The 19,889-nt window shown below is 46.2% G+C and overlaps 1 protein-coding gene across 1 annotated transcript in view; it reads left to right on the plus strand.

Moving 5' to 3' along the window:
• The window catches only part of LOC131941308 (uncharacterized), a 92,025-nt gene extending 73,135 nt beyond the window's left edge, over positions 1–18,890 (plus strand). Inside the window, exons 26-41 of the mRNA XM_059300502.1 lie at positions 1,182–1,323; positions 2,291–2,461; positions 2,792–2,926; positions 3,133–3,269; positions 4,586–4,678; positions 5,475–5,671; positions 9,708–9,832; positions 10,217–10,349; positions 10,733–10,914; positions 11,483–11,633; positions 13,515–13,594; positions 14,285–14,353; positions 15,499–15,624; positions 17,657–17,788; positions 17,996–18,107; positions 18,766–18,890. Coding sequence (XP_059156485.1) covers positions 1,182–1,323; positions 2,291–2,461; positions 2,792–2,926; positions 3,133–3,269; positions 4,586–4,678; positions 5,475–5,671; positions 9,708–9,832; positions 10,217–10,349; positions 10,733–10,914; positions 11,483–11,633; positions 13,515–13,594; positions 14,285–14,353; positions 15,499–15,624; positions 17,657–17,788; positions 17,996–18,107; positions 18,766–18,890 — 2,110 coding nt within the window. The remainder of the gene's footprint in view (positions 1–1,181; positions 1,324–2,290; positions 2,462–2,791; positions 2,927–3,132; positions 3,270–4,585; positions 4,679–5,474; positions 5,672–9,707; positions 9,833–10,216; positions 10,350–10,732; positions 10,915–11,482; positions 11,634–13,514; positions 13,595–14,284; positions 14,354–15,498; positions 15,625–17,656; positions 17,789–17,995; positions 18,108–18,765) is intronic.
• Positions 18,891–19,889: the final 999 nt, after the last annotated feature.

A 19,889-nucleotide genomic window follows, 5' to 3' on the forward strand; every position in this document is an offset into this window, starting at 1 on the left:
GTCCCCGGATTCTTTTTTCGGGGTTATATGCAAATGACTTAAAGCCTAAATGAATGAACACTAACTCAACAACACACTAGGGCTCGACTTCGATGTCTAGGGAAAACTAGTGATACTATTGAAGTTAACAACTCATTCAATCTGCATACAACCTTTAATAAGCGAACACAGTTGTGGCAGAACACTAGGTTAAACGAGATAAAATATTTAATTTGGAAAATAACAAAACCCAACTTACAAAGCGTAAGAAAAAATACTATCACAGATTTTAACACTGTATAAAAATAGCCACAGGTCACACAACACTGTTATAGCATCAGGAATCACTTGGCGACAAGTAATATTATACTAGAATACTAAAACAACTTAAGAAAGCATAGCACACTCAGGACTTAAGCTCTCTCACTTCAAATGGTCAGAATCTATTGCCGGACAATATGGACGGCTTGGTCCTAATAGACCGTTTGATCAAGGTAGACTGCCTCGTGTTGCGTCTGTGCGATCTAGTTAAAGACTTATGCAACAGGGGAGGTTATCCTCAACTCATGTAGCCATTGGTTGGGATGGTCATCTGATCAGAATTAATCAATCAGATCTTGATGGAAAATTTCTGGGTCCTAGACACCCTTAATAAGACAGTGGAAAAACCCCGGTAGTTGCACCATCAATCCATATAAGGTATTATACAATGTCAAAATAAAACATTACTGGATCTAAGTAGGTCACATGTTTATGACGTCATGTTGTCCTGTTCATTACGTCATGTTGTCCTGTTTATGACGTCATGTTGTCCTGTTCATGACGTCATGTTGTCCTGTTCATGACGTCATCTTGTCCTGTTTGTCATTTTGTCCTGTTCATGACGTCATTTTGTCATGTTCATGACGTCATTTTGTCCTGTTCATGACGTCATTTTGTCCTGTTTGTCATTTTGTCCTGTTCATGACGTCATTTTGTCCTGTTCATGACGTCATGTTGTCCTGTTCATGACGTCATGTTGTCCATTTCCTGTTCATGGCGTCAGTTCACCAAGTTGACTATAAACTATCAGCCCACTGTAGAGTTGAACAGTTACAAAACACACTAAACACCGCTCCAGTGGAGATAGAATCTATGACATTAAATAAACCAATATTTATCACAAACCTGACCTCCCCCTCCCCCCCTCCCCCCGTCACCAGGAGACCTTACTTCACGGCCCCAGAGGTGTACAAGAGGAGCCAGAAGTTGACGGTCAGAGGTCTGACCAACATCCAGTGTGTGGCCAGCTTGGCCAATGTCAAGTCATGGAGGGTGGAGAGAATAGATGAGCGCTGGAGCACGGTAGGTGGCCAAATTTCAGGTACAGCACATTAGGTGGCCAAATTTCAGGTACAGCATGGTGGGTGGCCAAATGTCAGGTACAGCATGGTGGGTGGCCAAATGTCAGGTACAGCATGGTAGGTGGCCAAACGTCAGGTACAGCACAGTAGGTGGCCAAATTTCAGGTACAGCATGGTGGGTGGCCAAATGCCAGGTACAGCATGGTAGGTGGCCAAATGTCAGGTACAGCTCGGTAGGTGGCCAAATGTCAGGTACAGCATGGTGGGTGGCCAAATGTCAGTGTAACATGGTAGGTGGCCAAATGTCAGGTACAGCATGGTACGTGGCCAAATGTCAGGTACAGCATGGTGGGTGGCCAAATGTCAGGTACAGCATGGTGGGTGGCCAAATGTCAGTGTAGCATGGTAGGTGGCCAAATGTCAGGTACAGCATGGTGGGTGGCCAAATGTCAGGTACAGCATGGTGGGTGGCCAAATGTCAGGTACAGCACGGTAGGTGGCCAAATGTCAGGTACAGCATGGTGGGTGGCCAAATGTCAGTGTAACATGGTAGGTGGCCAAATGTCACGTATAGCATGGTAGGTGGCCAAATGTCAGGTACAACATGGTGGGTGGCCAAATGTCAGTGTAGCATGGTAGGTGGCCAAATGTCAGGTACAGCTCGGTAGGTGGCCAAATGTCAGGTACAGCATGTGAGGTGGCCAAATGTCAGGTACAGCTCGGTAGGTGGCCAAATGTCAGGTACAGCATGTGAGGTGGCCAAATGTCAGGTACAGCTCGGTAGGTGGCCAAATGTCAGGTACAGCATGTGAGGTGGCCAAATGTCAGGTACCGCATGTGAGGTGGCCAAATGTCAGGTACCGCATGGTACCGTCTTAATAGTAGGCTGCAGGTTGATACATTTGAGCGACGTGAGTGATCCAGTGAGAGAAGTTTATCTTGACATTTTGATGCTATCTGTTCTGTAGGTCATCGAGAATATTTCACTGGCCAACCTTGACACTACCAAGGCCGAGGTGACCTTCCCACCTCGTTTCTTTGACCTTGGCCTTTACAGGGTCTACTACACCATGGAGATGACGGGCGCGGGGGCGCCTGGTGGAAGCGCTTACTCATCTACAACATTCACACACATCAAGGTGAGTTGACATCCACAACATTCACGCACATAAAGGTGAGTTGACATCTACAACATTCACGCACATAAAGGTGAGTTGACATCCACATGACATCCACAACATTCACATACATCAAGGTGAGTTGACATCCACATGTTTAGTTGCAGTGTTTCTTCCAGACTTTTTTCTCCTGGGGGGGGGGGGCACTTGAAATTTTCTGGGGGGCGGTGAGGGGGGGGGGGCGGTAGACTTTCTTCGGGGGTGGGGGGGCTAAGCCTGGAAGAAACTCTGTTTAGTTGGTCACGTGTTCAGCTTGTCACGTATTGAGATTATCACGAGACTTATTTTCAGATCACCAAAACGGACCTGATTGGTATCATGGTGGCCGGGGGTGTGAGCGAGATTCAGAGAGGGACGGCCCAAAGGCTGGATCTGAACCCCACAGACTACTCCCTGGATCCTGACGTCAGCCCGAATGTCACTCAGGTATGACGTCATTTGATGTCCGTGGGTGGTCAGTGATTGGTTTGGTGGTCATCTAACGTTTGAGGGAGGTGTGTGAGAGGGTGTGTGGCAAGGTGTGTGTGACTAGATGTTGACCTTGACCCTAACCCCGTGCCGGTGTTGACCTTGACATCTAACCCGTGCCTGTGTTGACCTTAACCTCTACCCCCCGTGCCTGTGTTGACCAGGGTCTGACGGTGACAGGCTGGGTCTGTGAGAACCTGGACTCCCCCACGGACACCACCTCCTACCTGGCCGGCGGCTTCAACATGACGGGCCAGACCCAGAGTCTCGACATCAGCAAGTTTCAGCTTAGTCGTTACAGGTGAGTGGGGGGGGGGGGGGGGGGGGGGGATGGGGAGGGGGGAGATGGGGGGGGGGGGGTGGTGGTGTTGGGTTGGGTTGGTGGTTTGATAATGATAGTGGTGGTGTTGGTAGTTGTTGGGTTGGTAATGGTGGTAGTGACTGTAAGGATTGTTTGTGTGACAAAGGGTTGTTGTAATGGTGGTTGGGTGTTGTGATGCGTACGGTGTGTGTAATGGGTGGGGTTGGGGGTGGGGTTTTCAGCTTCACAAGATAAATGTGGTGGGGGGGGGGGGGATGACAGAAGCAAATGTAACCAGATGGTGCACGACATGTGTGTGTGTATATCAGGGGCGGAACTACAGTGCCGCCAGACCCCGCAGTGCGGGGGGGGGGGGCCCACGCCATTTGGGGGCCCAGAGCAGACCATAATCAATTTCTTATAGTTTAAAAAAAAATTCTTGCATTTTTGACATGACGGTAAAAGCTTTTGTAAATAACAAACAGATCTACTACAGTAGTGATGTTATACAGTAGCTAACACATGCCGTTGCGTAAAAAAAATATGCCTGAGCTGTACTGTGAAAGAGATGCAAACGTTCAAAACACTTCCATGACTTATTTCCCTTTTTTAAATAGTTAAATTGGGGTGCTCATAAGCTCCTTTTAATATATTTGTACTAAACAAATTAAAAATCAATTACTTCTTTTAATTATTATTTTTTTTTAATACAATCGAAAGATTGACATAGCACAAAAATGAAATATATTTAAAACAAATAATATAAATACCAAAAAACATTAAAATAAACATAACCCGAGAAACCATTACACATACAAAGCTCTCACGTTTTATATTTTTTTTTTGACCGGCTTTAATTCAGTTTCCATATCATGTTACAGCAAACATTGAATAAACTAGTTCTAATTCTAAAAAAATAATAATTTCAAAACAGACTAATGTACCCACACATATGACATGTTGTAATATGTTTAAATTGAAAAAAAAAGACAATTTTTTTCAAAACCCGATCAGACCAGAAATGAGTATCCAGTGTTTGTGTCTGTGTTTGTATGTATATATATATATATATATATATATATATATATATATATATATATATATATATATATATATATATATATATATATATATATATATATATATATATATATATATATATATATATATATATATATATATATACATATATATACATATATATATAGAAGGGGGGCCCCAGAATTTTTTTTGCGGGGTGGCCCTTTTTTTCTAGTTCCGCCACTGGTGTATATCACCTGTGGGTGTGTACGGTCACGTGACTGTTTTCTCCCCAGAATAACTGTGTACCTGGCCAAGGACACCAGAAAGACCAGCGCCATCTTGTATCTCAAGGTCGTGGAGGGAGACCCGCCCACTGCTACCATCAGGTAGCCACACAGTTGTACCTGACCAACTGTACCTGACCAACTGTACCTGACCAACTGTACCTGACCAACTGTACCTGACCAACTGTACCTGACCAACTGTACCTGACCAACTGTACCTGACCAACTGTACCTGACCAACTGTACCTGACCAACTGTACCTGACCAACTGTACCTGACCAACTGTACCTGACCAACTGTACCTGACCAACTGTACCTGACCAACTGTACCTGACCAACTGTACCTGACCAACTGTACCTGACCAACTATACCTGACCAACTGTACCTGACCAACTGTACCAGACCAACTGTACCTGACCAACTGACCAACTGTACCAGACCAACTGTACCTGACCAGCTGTAACTGACCCACTGTAGCTGACCAACTGTACCTGACCAACTGTACCTGACCAACTGTACCTGACCAACTGTACCTGACCAACTGTACCTGACCAACTGTACCTGACCAAATGACCAACTGTACCTGACCAACTGTACATGACCAACTGTACATGACCAACTGTACCTGACCAACTGACCAACTGTACCTGACCAACTGACCAACTGTACCTGACCAACTGTACCTGACCAACTGTACCTGACCAACTGTACCTGACCAACTGTACCTGACCAACTGACCAACTGTACCTGACCAACTGTACTTACCAACTGACCAACTGTACATGACCAACTGACCAACTGTACCTAACCAACTGTACCTGACCAACTGACCAACTATACCTGTTTTAAAAATGTAATTGTCCAACTTGTGATGACCTTGACCCCGCCCCACCCCAGCCCCGCCACGGGCAGTGTGTACTACCAGATAGCAGACGGCTACAAGGTGCTTCAGTCCTCCCGCGTGGCGCTGGACTGCTCGTGCGACAACTGCGGCCAGTCAGAGAGCTACAGATGGACGGTGTACATGGCCGACTACCGCTGGCCCAGTGGCTGGCGGCCTCTGCTGGACGATGACCTCTATGGCCGGGTCTCAGGTAGCCAATCACTTTCTTACTTTTGATCTTTTAAACGGAATGTAATTGTTTAAAACAATTACTTGTTTTTTTTTCTCTCTCATCAAACGATATCATTTGACACATTAATTAATATAAATTAATTAATCGTCGAATTAGTGATCCGTTGCATCAAAGAGTTAGAGAACGTTTAAGTGTATGCTAGTTATGGTTAACGGTAAGCTTATTGCTTGGTTTTGTCTTAAACTGATGGAGACTACAAATGTCTAGAGCTAAGGTTAACGTAGGTTTTGGGTTAAGTTTTAATCCTACAGTACTGGTGAGGGAGTTGGAATAACTACACCCCCCCCCCCCTCCCCCCCAGGCTAGGCCTGCATGGCGGTACTTCTTGTTGCTATGGTTACTATAGACTAACAGCATGTTAAGTGTTGTGTAAAATGCATGATAATTAGCACTAACAGTTAGTGTAATTAAAAACACGTCTTGTGGTTTTCTGTGCATGATGTGCCCGTCCAACATCTGTCCGTCATGTTATCTCAGACAGTCGACTTCCATCCAGCAAACGAATGACAGATGCAGCAAGCCATTAGGTTTAGGTTGAACGTATGGTTTAAAAAAAATGAATGAAACCATATAATTAAAACAAAATAAGTTTGCTTGTTGGTTACAGAAGAGTTTTCCAAAAGTTTACGAGCAGTTACGGCCATTAATGGCGTCGGTTTTTGTTTTCCAGTTCCACATTTTATTATCCATGAAATTGTTGCATGTTTTTGTTGCAGGTAATTTGATTTGACAACTCACAAACCTTACTAACAATTTTCTTCTTCAAATTTTTTTTTAGATCAATCACGTTTAATTGATTGATTAATACTTTTTTTTTTTTTTAGATCTAATCAGTTTTATATATTATTGGCTATTTTTAAAAATTGTGACTAACCAAACATTCGATGCACGTTTTAATTTTTCCTTTTTCCTCATTTGCCTCACCTTTTGCATGCCTTCCCCTCCCCATGCCTTCCCCTCCCCCATGCCGCCCCTCCTCCGTGCTACACCTCCTTGATGCCACCACCTCTACCATGCAACTCCAACCCCCCCCCCCCAAACACCACTGCTATTTCTACTCACTGTCACACCTTCATTCTGACCCAACCACCAACCACTCACCTTGATGCATGCCCACACCACCCCTGACCAACCCGCCAACCACTCACCTTGATGCATGCCCACACCACCCCTGACCCAACCACCAACCACTCACCTTGATGCATGCCCACACCATCCCTGACCACCCCTGACCAACCCGCCAACCACTCACCTTGATGCATGCCCACACCACCCCTGACCAACCCGCCAACCACTCACCTTGATGCATGCCCACACCATCCCTGACCAACCCGCCAACCACTCACCTTGATGCATGCCCACACCATCCCTGACCACCCCTGACCAACCCGCCAACCACTCACCTTGATGCATGCCCACACCACCCCTGACCAACCCGCCAACCACTCACCTGCCAACCACTCACGTGCCAACCACTCACCTTGATGCGATGCATGCCTCTGCCAGCGTTGGACGGTAATGTCCGTGTTGTATCCGTTAGATGGTCCCCTGTATATGTTGTACATTGATATGGCGTGTGTTGTATGTTATACATTGGTATAGCATATGTTGTATGTTGTACACTGGTATGGCGTATGTTGTATATGTTGTAGACTGTTGATTACGTCATAATAATTTTTGTAATGGTTTAGTTTCGCACTTTCTTTAAATGACGTCACAGTCCAGTTTACACCACTCTCTTATTGCCAGAGATCTTCTCCCCCCCCCCCACGACAGATCAAATAGCTGGCTTTGGTCTGTCTCGCACATGTGGGTGGGCAGTCTGATAAAGTTGGCCACAATTTGGATCTCTGTCTCCCACTTCACCGCCCACCACAACCTCCCCCACCGCCTCCCCCACTACATCCCCCCACTACACCGCCCACCACAACCTCCCCCACTACACCCCACCACCTCCCCCACTACACCCCCACCAACTCCCCCAGTCCGCACCCACCACAAAAACTGTGACGTCATATACAAAAGCTGTTCCATTCATGTTTTTTTTATAATATCTGGTTGTTCCATATGTGGTTGTCATACACCTGGTTGTCATACACCAGGTTGTCATACTGTCATACACCAGGTTGTCATTGTCATACACCTGGTTGTCATACACCTGGTTGCCATACACCAGGTTGTCATACCAGGTTGTCGTTATCATAACCAGGTTGTCATTGTCATAAGCAGGTTGTCATTGTCATACACCTGGTTGCCATACACCTGGTTGTCATACACCAGGTTTACATCAACATACTATAGTGTCCATGTTTTATGTGATCAAACTAGCTGGTGCAACAATGTCTTTTGTTTGGTTGTGCCAGTTGAATGTCACGTGACCTAGTGACGTGCCAGTTGAATGTCACGTGACCTAGTGACGTGCCAGTTGAATGTCACGTGACCTAGTGACGTGCCAGTTGAATGTCACGTGACCAAGTGACGTGCCAGTTGAATGTCACGTGACATAGTGACGTGCCAGTTGAATGTCACGTGACCTAGTGACGTGCCAGTTGAATGTCACGTGACCTAGTGACGTACAACTAGTTAAAACTTAGAGATATGTGCCGGGGTGGGCTGGCTGTGTCGAAGGGCCCGGAAAATAAAAAAGCGGCCCCTCCCAACTTTATTTTCAAATTGCTTTGTCTACACCCAAGCCTGTTGACAAATTGCAATAAACTATATCACAAACAAAAAAATGAAAGCAGAACTAGGCCATTACAGCGCTGTTCCTAACTGCCCACCGGAACTTCTTCATGGTTGCCCAGCCCACCCCCTGTTGATGTTACCAACTGATAAGTGAAGCAGTCGTTTAGGATAGATTCACTCTCGAAATCGTGTATAATATATATATATATATATATATATATATATATATATATATATATATATATATATATATATATATATATATATATATATATATAGTTGGTTGTGTGTTTATATAGCTTCATAAATATTGTGTACCTGCTCTCTCTATCTATTGCCTGCTGAAATTCTAACTGGTTATAAAAATGTATTTCACACCCGTTACAACTTTAAATCAAACATGATAATAAAAATGAGGTGGACACCCCCCCCCCCCCCCCCTCCACTCAAAACCCCATCAAAAATTCTGTGAATAATTCAATTTTCTTTCTATCGAGACATTTAATCTTCAATTAATTTATGTTACTACCTTAAAAATTGATATTGTTGTGCCTATTATATCATATAATAAAGCTAAGACTGTACGTATTGCATGTTTGTAATTATATGTCTATAGTAGCAACATATAGCGCTGTACCATATTATATTGTAGCACAGTGGTATATTAAATTAGACTTGGTGTCAAGTCTTTTTTGCCGTTTGGATGTTCTGTGGATGTTCTGTGGATGTTCTGTGGATGTAACGTGGATGTAACGTGGATGTAATGTAGATGCATCTTTGTGTACATATACTTGGTATCGTTGTAAACTTTAGATCGTCTAAGTGATTAATGATATAGAGACAAAATCATTTACGTTTAGAAAATTAAAATTTCCTTTTAAATCTGTTTTACTAACTATTTCTGCTAAAATTATTCGTTTTAAATAACTAACTTCGGGTTTATTAGAATTTCAGCGGTTTGTAAATGTTGGGCAAAATTTAGTCGGAAAGGTAGTTATAATTTTTGAATTAAAGAAGAAGAAAACTTACTTTAATTAAACTACGGTGCTGTTATAAAATGTCAAGGCACGTGAGTTGTTTGTCATTGAATCGTTAGCTCATGGTAACCTTTGTTTTACCAAAACCTGCTCACTGTGCTACACAAGCAGGGTCAAAAGGTCAGTCATACATGACACATTTGTGTTCTGCTTGACCGGGTTCTGTGACACATGCTGTGTGTCATGCGCGAGTGTGTCCTGCCGTGTGAGCACAGCTGCGGGTGTGTCCTGACACCGCCCTCACCCCGTCTGTCTGCTCCCCCCCCCCCCAGGTGGCAACTCTAAGCAGATCTCCATCGAGTCCAGCCTCTTCGAGACGTTCAAAGCGGAGCGCATGCGCGCTGAGTGCAACATCACTTCCGGCTCAACATCCGGCAAGGTAGCCACAAACCTGCAGGTTAGTTATGTCGTCTGCTCATTTAAATTAGTTAAACCGTACTGATTAATAACAGTTTCATTAAAACAAATAATTGACTGGCTGCTTTAGCAGTGACGGCCAATATGTAACCTTTGACCCAGTGACCCAGTGACGGCCAACGTGTAACTTTTGACCTAGTGATGACTCACCTTTGACCTTTGACCCAGTGGCGGCCGACATGTAACCTTTGACCCAGTGACGGCCAACATGTAACCTTTGAACCAGTGACCCAGTGACGGCCAACACGTAACCTTTGACCCAGTGACCCAGAGACGGCCAACGTGTAACCTTTGACCCAGTGACGCTCACATGTAACCTTTGACCCAGTAACGGCTCACCTGTAACCTTTGACCCCCACTCTAGATCAACAAGCCCCCCATCCCTGGGAGCTGTACCGTGAGCCCCTACAACAGGACCATCACCACAGAGCAGGCGTGGACCATTAACGTCACTGGCTGGTATGATGACGACGGCATACAGGAGTACCAGTTCTTCGGTAGGTCATTGCAGGTTCTTCGGTAGGTCAATGTAAGTTCTTTGTTAGGTCATTGCACGTTCTTGGGTAGGTCATTGCAAGTAATTTGGTAGGTCATTGCAAGTAATTTGTTAGGTCATTGCAAGTTCTTTGGTAGGTCATTGCAGGTTCTTGGGTAGGTCATTGCAAGTTCTTCGGTAGGTCATTCAAGTTCTTCGGTAGGTCATTGCAAGTAATTTGGTAGGTCATTGCAGGTTCTTGGGTAGGTCATTGAACTTTCTTGGGTAGGTCATTGCAAGTTGTTCGATAGGTCTTAGGTCCCCAAGTACTACTATAGATTTTGGTTAGGTCACTGGTGAATGCTTGACTAAACCGTTTGTCTGTCTGTTTATCTGTCTGCACAGTTCACACAGACAACAGCACCGTGGACAAACAAATCACGTCATACAAGACAGACAAAGGCTCCCTGGTCCTGTCCGTCAGGATCCCCGAGGGTCCGGACTACCTCAACTACACCCAGTCGGTCATTGTGAAGGTCAGGGACAATCTGGCGGCCACCAAGGACTTTAACTGTGGGAACATCGTGGTAAGGTTTTGTGTGGGGGTGGGGTAGTGTGTGGGGTAAGGGTTTGTGTGGGTGTTGGGGTATTGTGTTTGTGGGGTACGGTTTTTGTGGGTAGTAAGGTATTGTATGGGTGGTAGTGTGGGGTGAGGTATTGTGTGTGGGGTAGGGTTTTGTGTGGGTGGTGGGGTATTGTGTGGGGTGGGGTTTTGTGTGTGTGTGTGTGGGGGGGGAGGTGGGGTATTGTGTGGGTGGTGGGTAATTGTGTGGGGTGTAAGGTTTTGTGTGGGTGGTGGGGTATTGTGTGGGTGGTGGTGTTTTGTGTGGGTGGTAAAGGTTTGTGTGTGGGTGGCGGTATAAGGTTTTGTGTTGGTGGTGGGGTAAGGTTTTGTGTGTGGGCTAAGGTATTGTGTGGGTGGTGATATAGTTTACATTTTTTTCGAGTTTCTTCTTCTGATTAAAAAAACCCAAAACAACCCGCGTACCATGCATGAAAGGTTGTACGTCTTTTAAACCGGAATATCTTTTTCAACATTTAAATTACCATTTCAAGCCACAGTTCATGAGTAAACTTGTGCCCCCCCCCCCCCAGGTGACGCCCATGCCACAGAGCGACATCCGCGCCCTAGCCCAGGAGATAGCGAGCACCCAGCTGGGGGAGATCAACAAGATGTTCGCCGAGGGCGACCAGAAGACCTGCACGGAGAGGGCGACTAGCATCATGTCCCTGCTCAACAGCGACAGTAAGAGATCAGCCGCAGGTGCTTGTGCATGCCTCGCTTCGCTTTCGTTATCTGCTCGCTCGTCTAACTTGTCGTCATGTCTTCTCTCCACAGCCGGGGTGAAGGTCAGAGCTTAGGGCACCAGGGGTCAGAGGTTAGGGTACCAGGGGTTATAGTTCAGGGGGTGTATGAACATTTGGGAAGAAACCAGTTCAAAAGCAGGGGTGCAGGTATTCCTCGTTGCCCGCCTGTTCTGGCCACTACTTTAGCCAGTTATCTGTCGGGGTGAGGTGAAGAGGTTTGAAAGTTTGGGAAAATAATTTGAAGCTGTTATAAGGCAAGGACGTTGAGTGGGTCACTGATGGGTTAACCAGTAGTGGGGGCCCGGGGTATGGACCCGAGTGGGGGCTGGGGTGGGGGCCCGGGCTGAGGTTTGTGAAAAATGAGTTCCGTTTTAAAAATGTTCATAATTTTAGGCGCCCGAGTTGGTTATGTTTAGGTGGCTCAAAGTGGAAAAAAGTGGATAATGTTTAGGTGGGTGTAGTGGATTGATGTGGATTATGTTTAGGTGGGTTTAGTGGATACAGATGGATGTTTAGGTGGGTGTAGTGGATTGTTGTGGATTATGCGTTAAGGTGGGGCATAAATAGAGTGGATAATGTGAGTCGTAATTTGATTGGGGTGGATTATAAAGTTAAATTAATCCTATGTGGATTCTGGTGGATTATGTAGTTAAGGCCGGTGGATTCCAAGCTTGAGGTAAGTCCTGAATTGTCTCACCACTAACCTCACCAGCATGTCTCACCACTAATCTCACCAGCATGGAATAACTTGACAACTTTCTGTACTAACTGCATGCTCACCCCACTGTACACGGGCATCACGTGACAAGCTATTTCACGCGCTAAGTGCATGCCAGCACTGTTTGATTTTAGTCAACTAACAATTAACGATGCATGGGTGGTGTGGTCAGCCACATTAATGATGCATGGGTGGTGTGGTCCACCACATTAATGATGCATGGGTGGTGTGGTCAGCCACATTAATGATGCATGGGTGGTGTGGTCAACCACATTAATGATGCATGGGTGGTGTGGTCAACCACATTAATGATGCATGGGTGGTGTGGTCAACCACATTAATGATGCATGGGTGGTGTGGTCAACCACATTAATGATGCATGGTGGTGTGGTCAACCACATTAATGATGCATGGGTGGTGTGGTCCACCACATTAATGATGCATGGGCCCACCACATTATAACATCTCTAATATCACTCTGCAATTACTAACATTAATTATTACCTAAAACGCATGGAATTAATCTCACTCATATTAAAATTAATCTTGTATGATACTAATCCCACAGGTTAAAATTAATCTTGTATGATACTAATCCCACACAGATTAATCTGATATAAAAATAAACCCACACTACCTAACCTCTGTATAATAACCACATATGCATGCAATGATTATACCACTAATGTAACTGGTTCATGTTATTATTTATGTTTTGTTTAACATCTAATTGAATACTCTTAAATATCAACAAAATATCTTATTCAAGTTTCAGTTTTAAATCTATTAGTGTGTCTGTGCGTCTGTATGTTAACGTGTCCAAGTTAACTTAAAACATTAAAACATTAATTATAGGTTGCGAAATAGTGTGTCTGAGCTGAACAAATTGTGTATCTGAGCTAACCTGCCGTGTGTCTGAGCTAACGAGTCGTGTGTCTGTGTGTATCTGAGCTAATCTGTCGTGTGTCAGCTAACCTGTCGTGTGTCTGTGTGTGTCTGAGCAAACGAGTCGTGTGTCTGAGCTAACCAGTCGTGTGTCTGTGTGTGTCTGAGCTAACCTGCCGTGTGTCTCAGCTAACCTGTCGTGTGTCTACCCCACAGAAAACGCCAACTCCCCCGTCAACTTCGCCAACACAATGTATGGCGAGTCAGACAGCAACAGGGTCTACTACCAGCAGGCGGTAAGTCAACGATACCTGTACAGGTAGGTTGGTGGTTACCTGTACTGGTAGGTTGGTGGTTACCTGTACAGGTAGGTTGGTGGTTACATGTGCAGGTAGGTTGGAACTTACCTGTGCAGGTAGATTGGTGGTTACCTGTCCAGGTAGGTTAATGGTTACCTGTGTAGGTTCCTTGGAACTTACCTGTGCAGTTAGGTTTTAACTTACCTGTGCAGTTAGGTTTTAACTTACCTGTGCAGGTAGGTTTTAACTTACCTGTGCAGGAACTGATCAAGAAATAAAACTGTGCCCACACACAACTGATACATCCACCTGTCCCCACACACAACTGATACATCCACCTGTCCCCACACAACTGATAAATCCACCTGTCCCCACACAACTGATACATCCACCTGTCCCCACACACAACTGATAAATCCACCTGTCCCCACACAACTGATACATCCACCTGTCCCACACACAACTGATAAATCCACCTGTCCCCACACAACTGATACATCCACCTGTCCCCACACACAACTGATAAATCCACCTGCCCCCACACAACTGATACATCCACCTGTCCCACACACAACTGATAAATCCACCTGTCCCACACACAACTGATAAATCCACCTGTCCCCACACACAACTGATAAATCCACCTGTCCCCACACACAACTGATAAATCTACCTCTCCCCACACAGAACGAGTCCCTACAAGAACAGAAAGAATTCGTCTATCAGGTGGAATCTGAGAGAAACGATAGGGCAGCCGTACGTTTTTTTTTTTCACAATATGTCCACGCTTTCTCGTGACTCATGTGTCCATTTACACCATGTCTCATATGTCCACCCCCCACCCCCCATATCTCATGTGTCCACCCCCCCCCCCCTCCCTGTCCATCCCCCCATGTCTCATGTGTCCATCCCCCACCCCATGTCTCACGTGTCCATCCCCCACCCCCACCCCACCCCCCATGTCATGTGCCCCCCCTTGCCTCACGTGTCCACCCCCACCCTCACCCCCCATGTCATGTGTCCACCCCCCTTGACTCATGTGTCCACCCCACCCCATGTCTCATGTGTCCACCCCCCCCCCCCTTGACTCATGTTTCCACCCCTTCCCCCATGCCTCACGTGTCCACCCCCACCCCCACCCCCCATGTCTCATGTGTCCACCCTCCCTGTCTCTCGTGTCCACTCCACCCCCACCCCATGTCTCATGTGTCCCCCCACCCCCATGTCTCACGTGTCCACCCCCACCTTCCCTGTCTCACGTGTCTACTCCACCCCCACCCCATGTCTCATGTGTCCCCTCACCCCCATGTCTCACATGTCCACCCCCACCCAGTAGCGTAGCGAGGGGGGGGGGCGGGGGGGGGGGACATATATCCCCGGGCGCCGAGCTTTGGGGGCGCCAAAACGGGTTGGAAAAATAAATTGAAACGTTGAGGTGGGTGCAAATTGAAAGTTTGAGGGGGGGGGGTGCAAATCAGAATCTCGAGGGTGGGGGGTGCAAATCGAAAGTTTGACGGGGGGGGGGGGTGCAAATCAAAAGTTTGAGGGGGTTGCAAATCAAAAGTTTGAGGGGGTTGCAAATCAAAAGTTTGAGGGGGGTGCAAATCAAAATCTCGAGGGGGGGGGGTGCAAATCGAAAAGTTTGTCTCCGGGCGCCGGGAAGGGTCGCTACGCCTCTGCCCCCACCCCCACCCTCCCTGTCTCACGTGTCCACTCCACCCCCACCCCATGTCTCATGTGTCCCCCCACCCCATGTCTCATGTGTCCCCCCACCCCCATGTCTCACGTGTCCACCCCCGCCCCACCCCCCCATGTCTCACGTGTCCACCCCCCCCCCCCCCCCCCATGTCTCATGTGTCCCCCCTCCCCATGCCTCACGTGTCCACCTCTGCCCCCCACAGGTCCGCGGGATGATCATAAATCAGATGGCCAATCTGGCGGTCAAGGACATCGTGTCCGTCATGGAGATGTCCAGCACATACGCTGAGGCTACCAAGTACGGGGACGAGATAGACCAGGCCAGTCAGGTACTGTCATAGACAGTCGTAGACAGTCGTAGACAGTCATAGACAGTCATAGACAGTCATAGACAGTCATAGACAGTCATAGACAGTCATAGACAGTCATAGACAGTCATAGACAGTCATAGACAGTCATAGACAGCCATAGACAGTCGTAGACAGTCAGGGTCAGTCATAGACAGTCAGGGTCAGTCGTAGACTGTTGGGGTCAGTCGTAGACAGTCAGGGTCAGTCATAGACAGTCAGGGTCAGTCATAGACTGTTGGGGTCAGTCGTAGACTGTTGGGGTCAGTCGTAGACAGTCAGGGGCAGTCGTAGACAGTCAGGGTCAGTCATAGACTGTTTGGGTCAGTCATAGACAGTCAGGGTCAGTCATAGACAGTCATGGACAGTCAGACAGTCATAGACAGTCATAGACAGTCAGGGTCAGTCATAGAGAGGTTGGGGTCAGTCATAGACAGTCAAGTACTGTCATAGACAGTTGTAGACAAGGTCAGTCTTAGACAGTCAGGGTCAGTCGTAGACAGTTGATAGATTCCTAAAAAATGACAGTACAATATATATTTAGAATTTTATCACAAGAAAACAATTTAATTTGTCTTCACAAAGATGACAAATGTTCCACAATCAAAGGTTTCAATTATTCACACACACAAATCTTGCACTGACCTACACACAAATCTTGCACTGACCCACACACAAATCTTGCACTGACCTACCCACACACAAATCTTGCACTGACCCACACAAATCTTGCACTGACCCACACACAAATCTTGCACTGACCCACACACAAATCTTGCACTGACCCAGACACAAATCTTGCACTGACCCACACACACATCTTGCACTGACCCACACAAATCTTGCACTGACCCACACACAAATCTTGCACTGACCCACACAAATCTTGCACTGACCCACACAAATCTTGCACTGACCCACACACAAATCTTGCACTGACCCAGACACAAATCTTGCACTGACCCACACACAAATCTTGCACTGACCCACACACAAATCTTGCACTGACCCAGACACAAATCTTGCACTGACCCACACAAATCTTGCACCGACCCACACACAAATCTTGCACTGACCCAGACACAAATCTTGCACTGACCCACACAAATCTTGCACTGACCCACACAAATCTTGCACCGACCCACACACAAATCTTGCACTGACCCACACAAATCTAGCACTGACCCACACAAATCTTGCACTGACACACACAAATCTTGCACTGACCCACACAAATCTTGCACCGACCCACACACAAATCTAGCACTGACCCACACCAATCTAGCACTGACCCACACAAATCTTGCACTGACCCACACAAATCTTGCACTGACCCAGACACAAATCTTGCACTGACCCAGACACAAATCTTGCACTGACCCACACAAATCTTGCACTGACCCACACAAATCTTGCACTGACCCACACACAAATCTTGCACTGACCCAGACACAAATCTTGCACTGACCCAGACACAAATCTTGCACTGACCCACACACAAATCTTGCACTGACCCAGACACAAATCTTGCACTGACCCACACACAAATCTTGCACTGACCCAGACACAAATCTTGCACTGACCCACACACAAATCTTGCACTGACCCAGACACAAATCTTGCACTGACCCAGACACAAATCTTGCACTGACCCACACACAAATCTTGCACTGACCCACACACAAATCTTGCACTGACCCACACACAAATCTTGCACTGACCCACACACAAATCTTGCACTGACCCACACACAAATCTTGCACTGACCCACACAAATCTTGCACCGACCCACACACAAATCTTGCACTGACCCACACACAAATCTTGCACTGACCCACACACAAATCTTGCACTGACCCACACACAAATCTTGCACTGACCCACACAAATCTTGCACTGACCCACACAAATCTTGCACTGACCCACACACAAATCTTGCACTGACCCACACACAAATCTTGCACTGACCCACCCATAAATCTTGCACTGACCCACACAAATCTTGCACCCCCAGAAAAACGTGATGGACAGCCTGCAGAGCATGAGCGACTTCATCAACGACCCGGACAGTATCGATAACGTTCCGTCCGAGGAGATCGAGTCTGCCATGAGATACATCGTGGCGACTACAGCCTGCATCATGGACGTGAGTGGACAGTCACATGACACACTTTAGCCAATCACCGGCTACTTTAGCCAACCATTTTACCCACTCATCTCAAACTTAGCCACTTTAACCAATCACCTAGCCTTATTCGCATTCACTTTTTGCTTTAGCTACTTTGTTAGAAACAGTTACCATTGTAGGCCTGACCTCTAGCCCCCTTTAAAATGACCTTGACCCCACCTTCAGGCTGCCGGAAGTAACGGACAGTTCGGCCTACAGAGTGAACTGGCTAAAGCCAAGGAAGATCCCACCTGGAAGGATTACGACACGTCCATATCTGCACTAGAGGATGAGGATGGTAAGTTGTATACGGGTCAGCTAATCCCTCCACTTAAATCATGTATGCCTATACGGGTCAGCTAATCCCTCCACTCAAATAACGTGTGTGTCACTTAATCCATTGGTCACCCAATGTTACAAAATACGGTAAAAAAACAACCTAAATATAGTAAAACAGGTAAATTGTGATACAAAGTCTACAGACTGTCAAGTTTTAGTAAGTGTAGTTCTGCTCCTTCAAATCATATTCTGTTAAGGTTTTGGGAAGTAGTGTTGATGAAATTCGTCTTTATATTCGCTCATGACTTAAGTTAATCTTTGTTTCAACTGATTACTGATGACGTAAACTCACTTTATATCGCTCCTGACTTAAGCTCATGTTTATATCAGCATACTTAAGCTCATGTTTATATCAGCCCTTGACTTAAACTCATGTTTATATCAGCTTTTGACTTAAGCTCATGTTTATATCAGCTCTTGACTTAAGCTCATGTTTATATCAGCCCTTGACTTAAACTTATGTTTATATCAGCTCTTGACTTAAGCTCATGTTTATATCAGCTCTTGACTTAAGCTCATGTTTATATCAGCTCTTGACTTAAGCTCATGTTTATATCAGCTCCTGACTTAAGCTCATGTTTATATCAGCTCTTGACTTAAGCTCATGTTTATATCAGCTCCTGACTTAAGCTCAGCAACAAGCTTTGATGAAGCTCTCCAGATGCAGTCAGCCAGGGTCCACAAAATTCGACAAGCAAAGACGGTAGGGTCACACATCAGTCATGTGACATCAATCATGTGACATCAGTCATGTGACATCAGTCATGTCCCATCCGTCATGTCACATCAGTCTTGTGACATTAGTCATGTGACATCAGTCATGGTTCATCAGTCATGGTTCATCAGTCATGGTTCATCAGTCATGGTTCATCAGTCATGTCGCATCAGTCATGTCGCATCAGTCATGTCGCATCAGTCATGTCGCATCAGTCATGTCACATCAGTCATCTCACATCAGTCTTGCATGTGCATGTACTACTGTAATGACTTGTAACTGTAATGACCTAGTGACCCACTTATTAATGTAGTGACCTAGTGACCCACTTATAACTGTAATGACCTAGTGACCCACTTATTAATGTAGTGACCTAGTGACCCGCTTATACTGTAATGACCTAGTGACCCACTTATTCATGTAATGACCCAGTGACCCACATATTCCTGTAATGACCCAGTGACCCACTTATTCCTGTAATGACCTAGTGACCCACTAATGAGTTTTTCCCTAACCAGGCAGAGCAGGTCAGACAACTGGCCACCGAAACAATGGACAAACAGATGCAGAGTTTCTCCAGGTACAGCGTGCCGGGACAGGTGAGTCAGTCACAGCTTGTCGGCCATCTTGTCGGCCATTTTGTCCCACCTCAACCCCCATCACCCCACATTACCCACCCCACCCCATCACACCTCATATCTCTTCACCTCACCCCCATCACACCTTATATCTCCCCATATCTCCCCTATCACACCTTATATCTCCCCATATCTCCCCTATCACACCTCATATCTCCCCATATATCCCCTATCACACCTCATATCTCTCCCTATCTCCCCCACCTCTCCAGTCGTTTGAGATCAACTCACTCAAGATCAACGCCCTGATGGCAAAGTCTGACATAGCCAACATTCCAGGGAAAGAACTCAGTGTACCAGGCTCAAAGGGCGGAGTAGTCCTCCCTAACACCACTTTCCTCAATGGCTCTAGCAGTGAACCTATTGGAGTGTCGGTAGGGGCTTTGTC

The sequence above is a fragment of the Physella acuta genome, unplaced genomic scaffold, assembly GCF_028476545.2.
Source record: "Physella acuta isolate Inbredline_101_S28 unplaced genomic scaffold, ASM2847654v3 ptg000357l, whole genome shotgun sequence".
NCBI classification, from domain to species: domain Eukaryota; kingdom Metazoa; phylum Mollusca; class Gastropoda; family Physidae; genus Physella; species Physella acuta.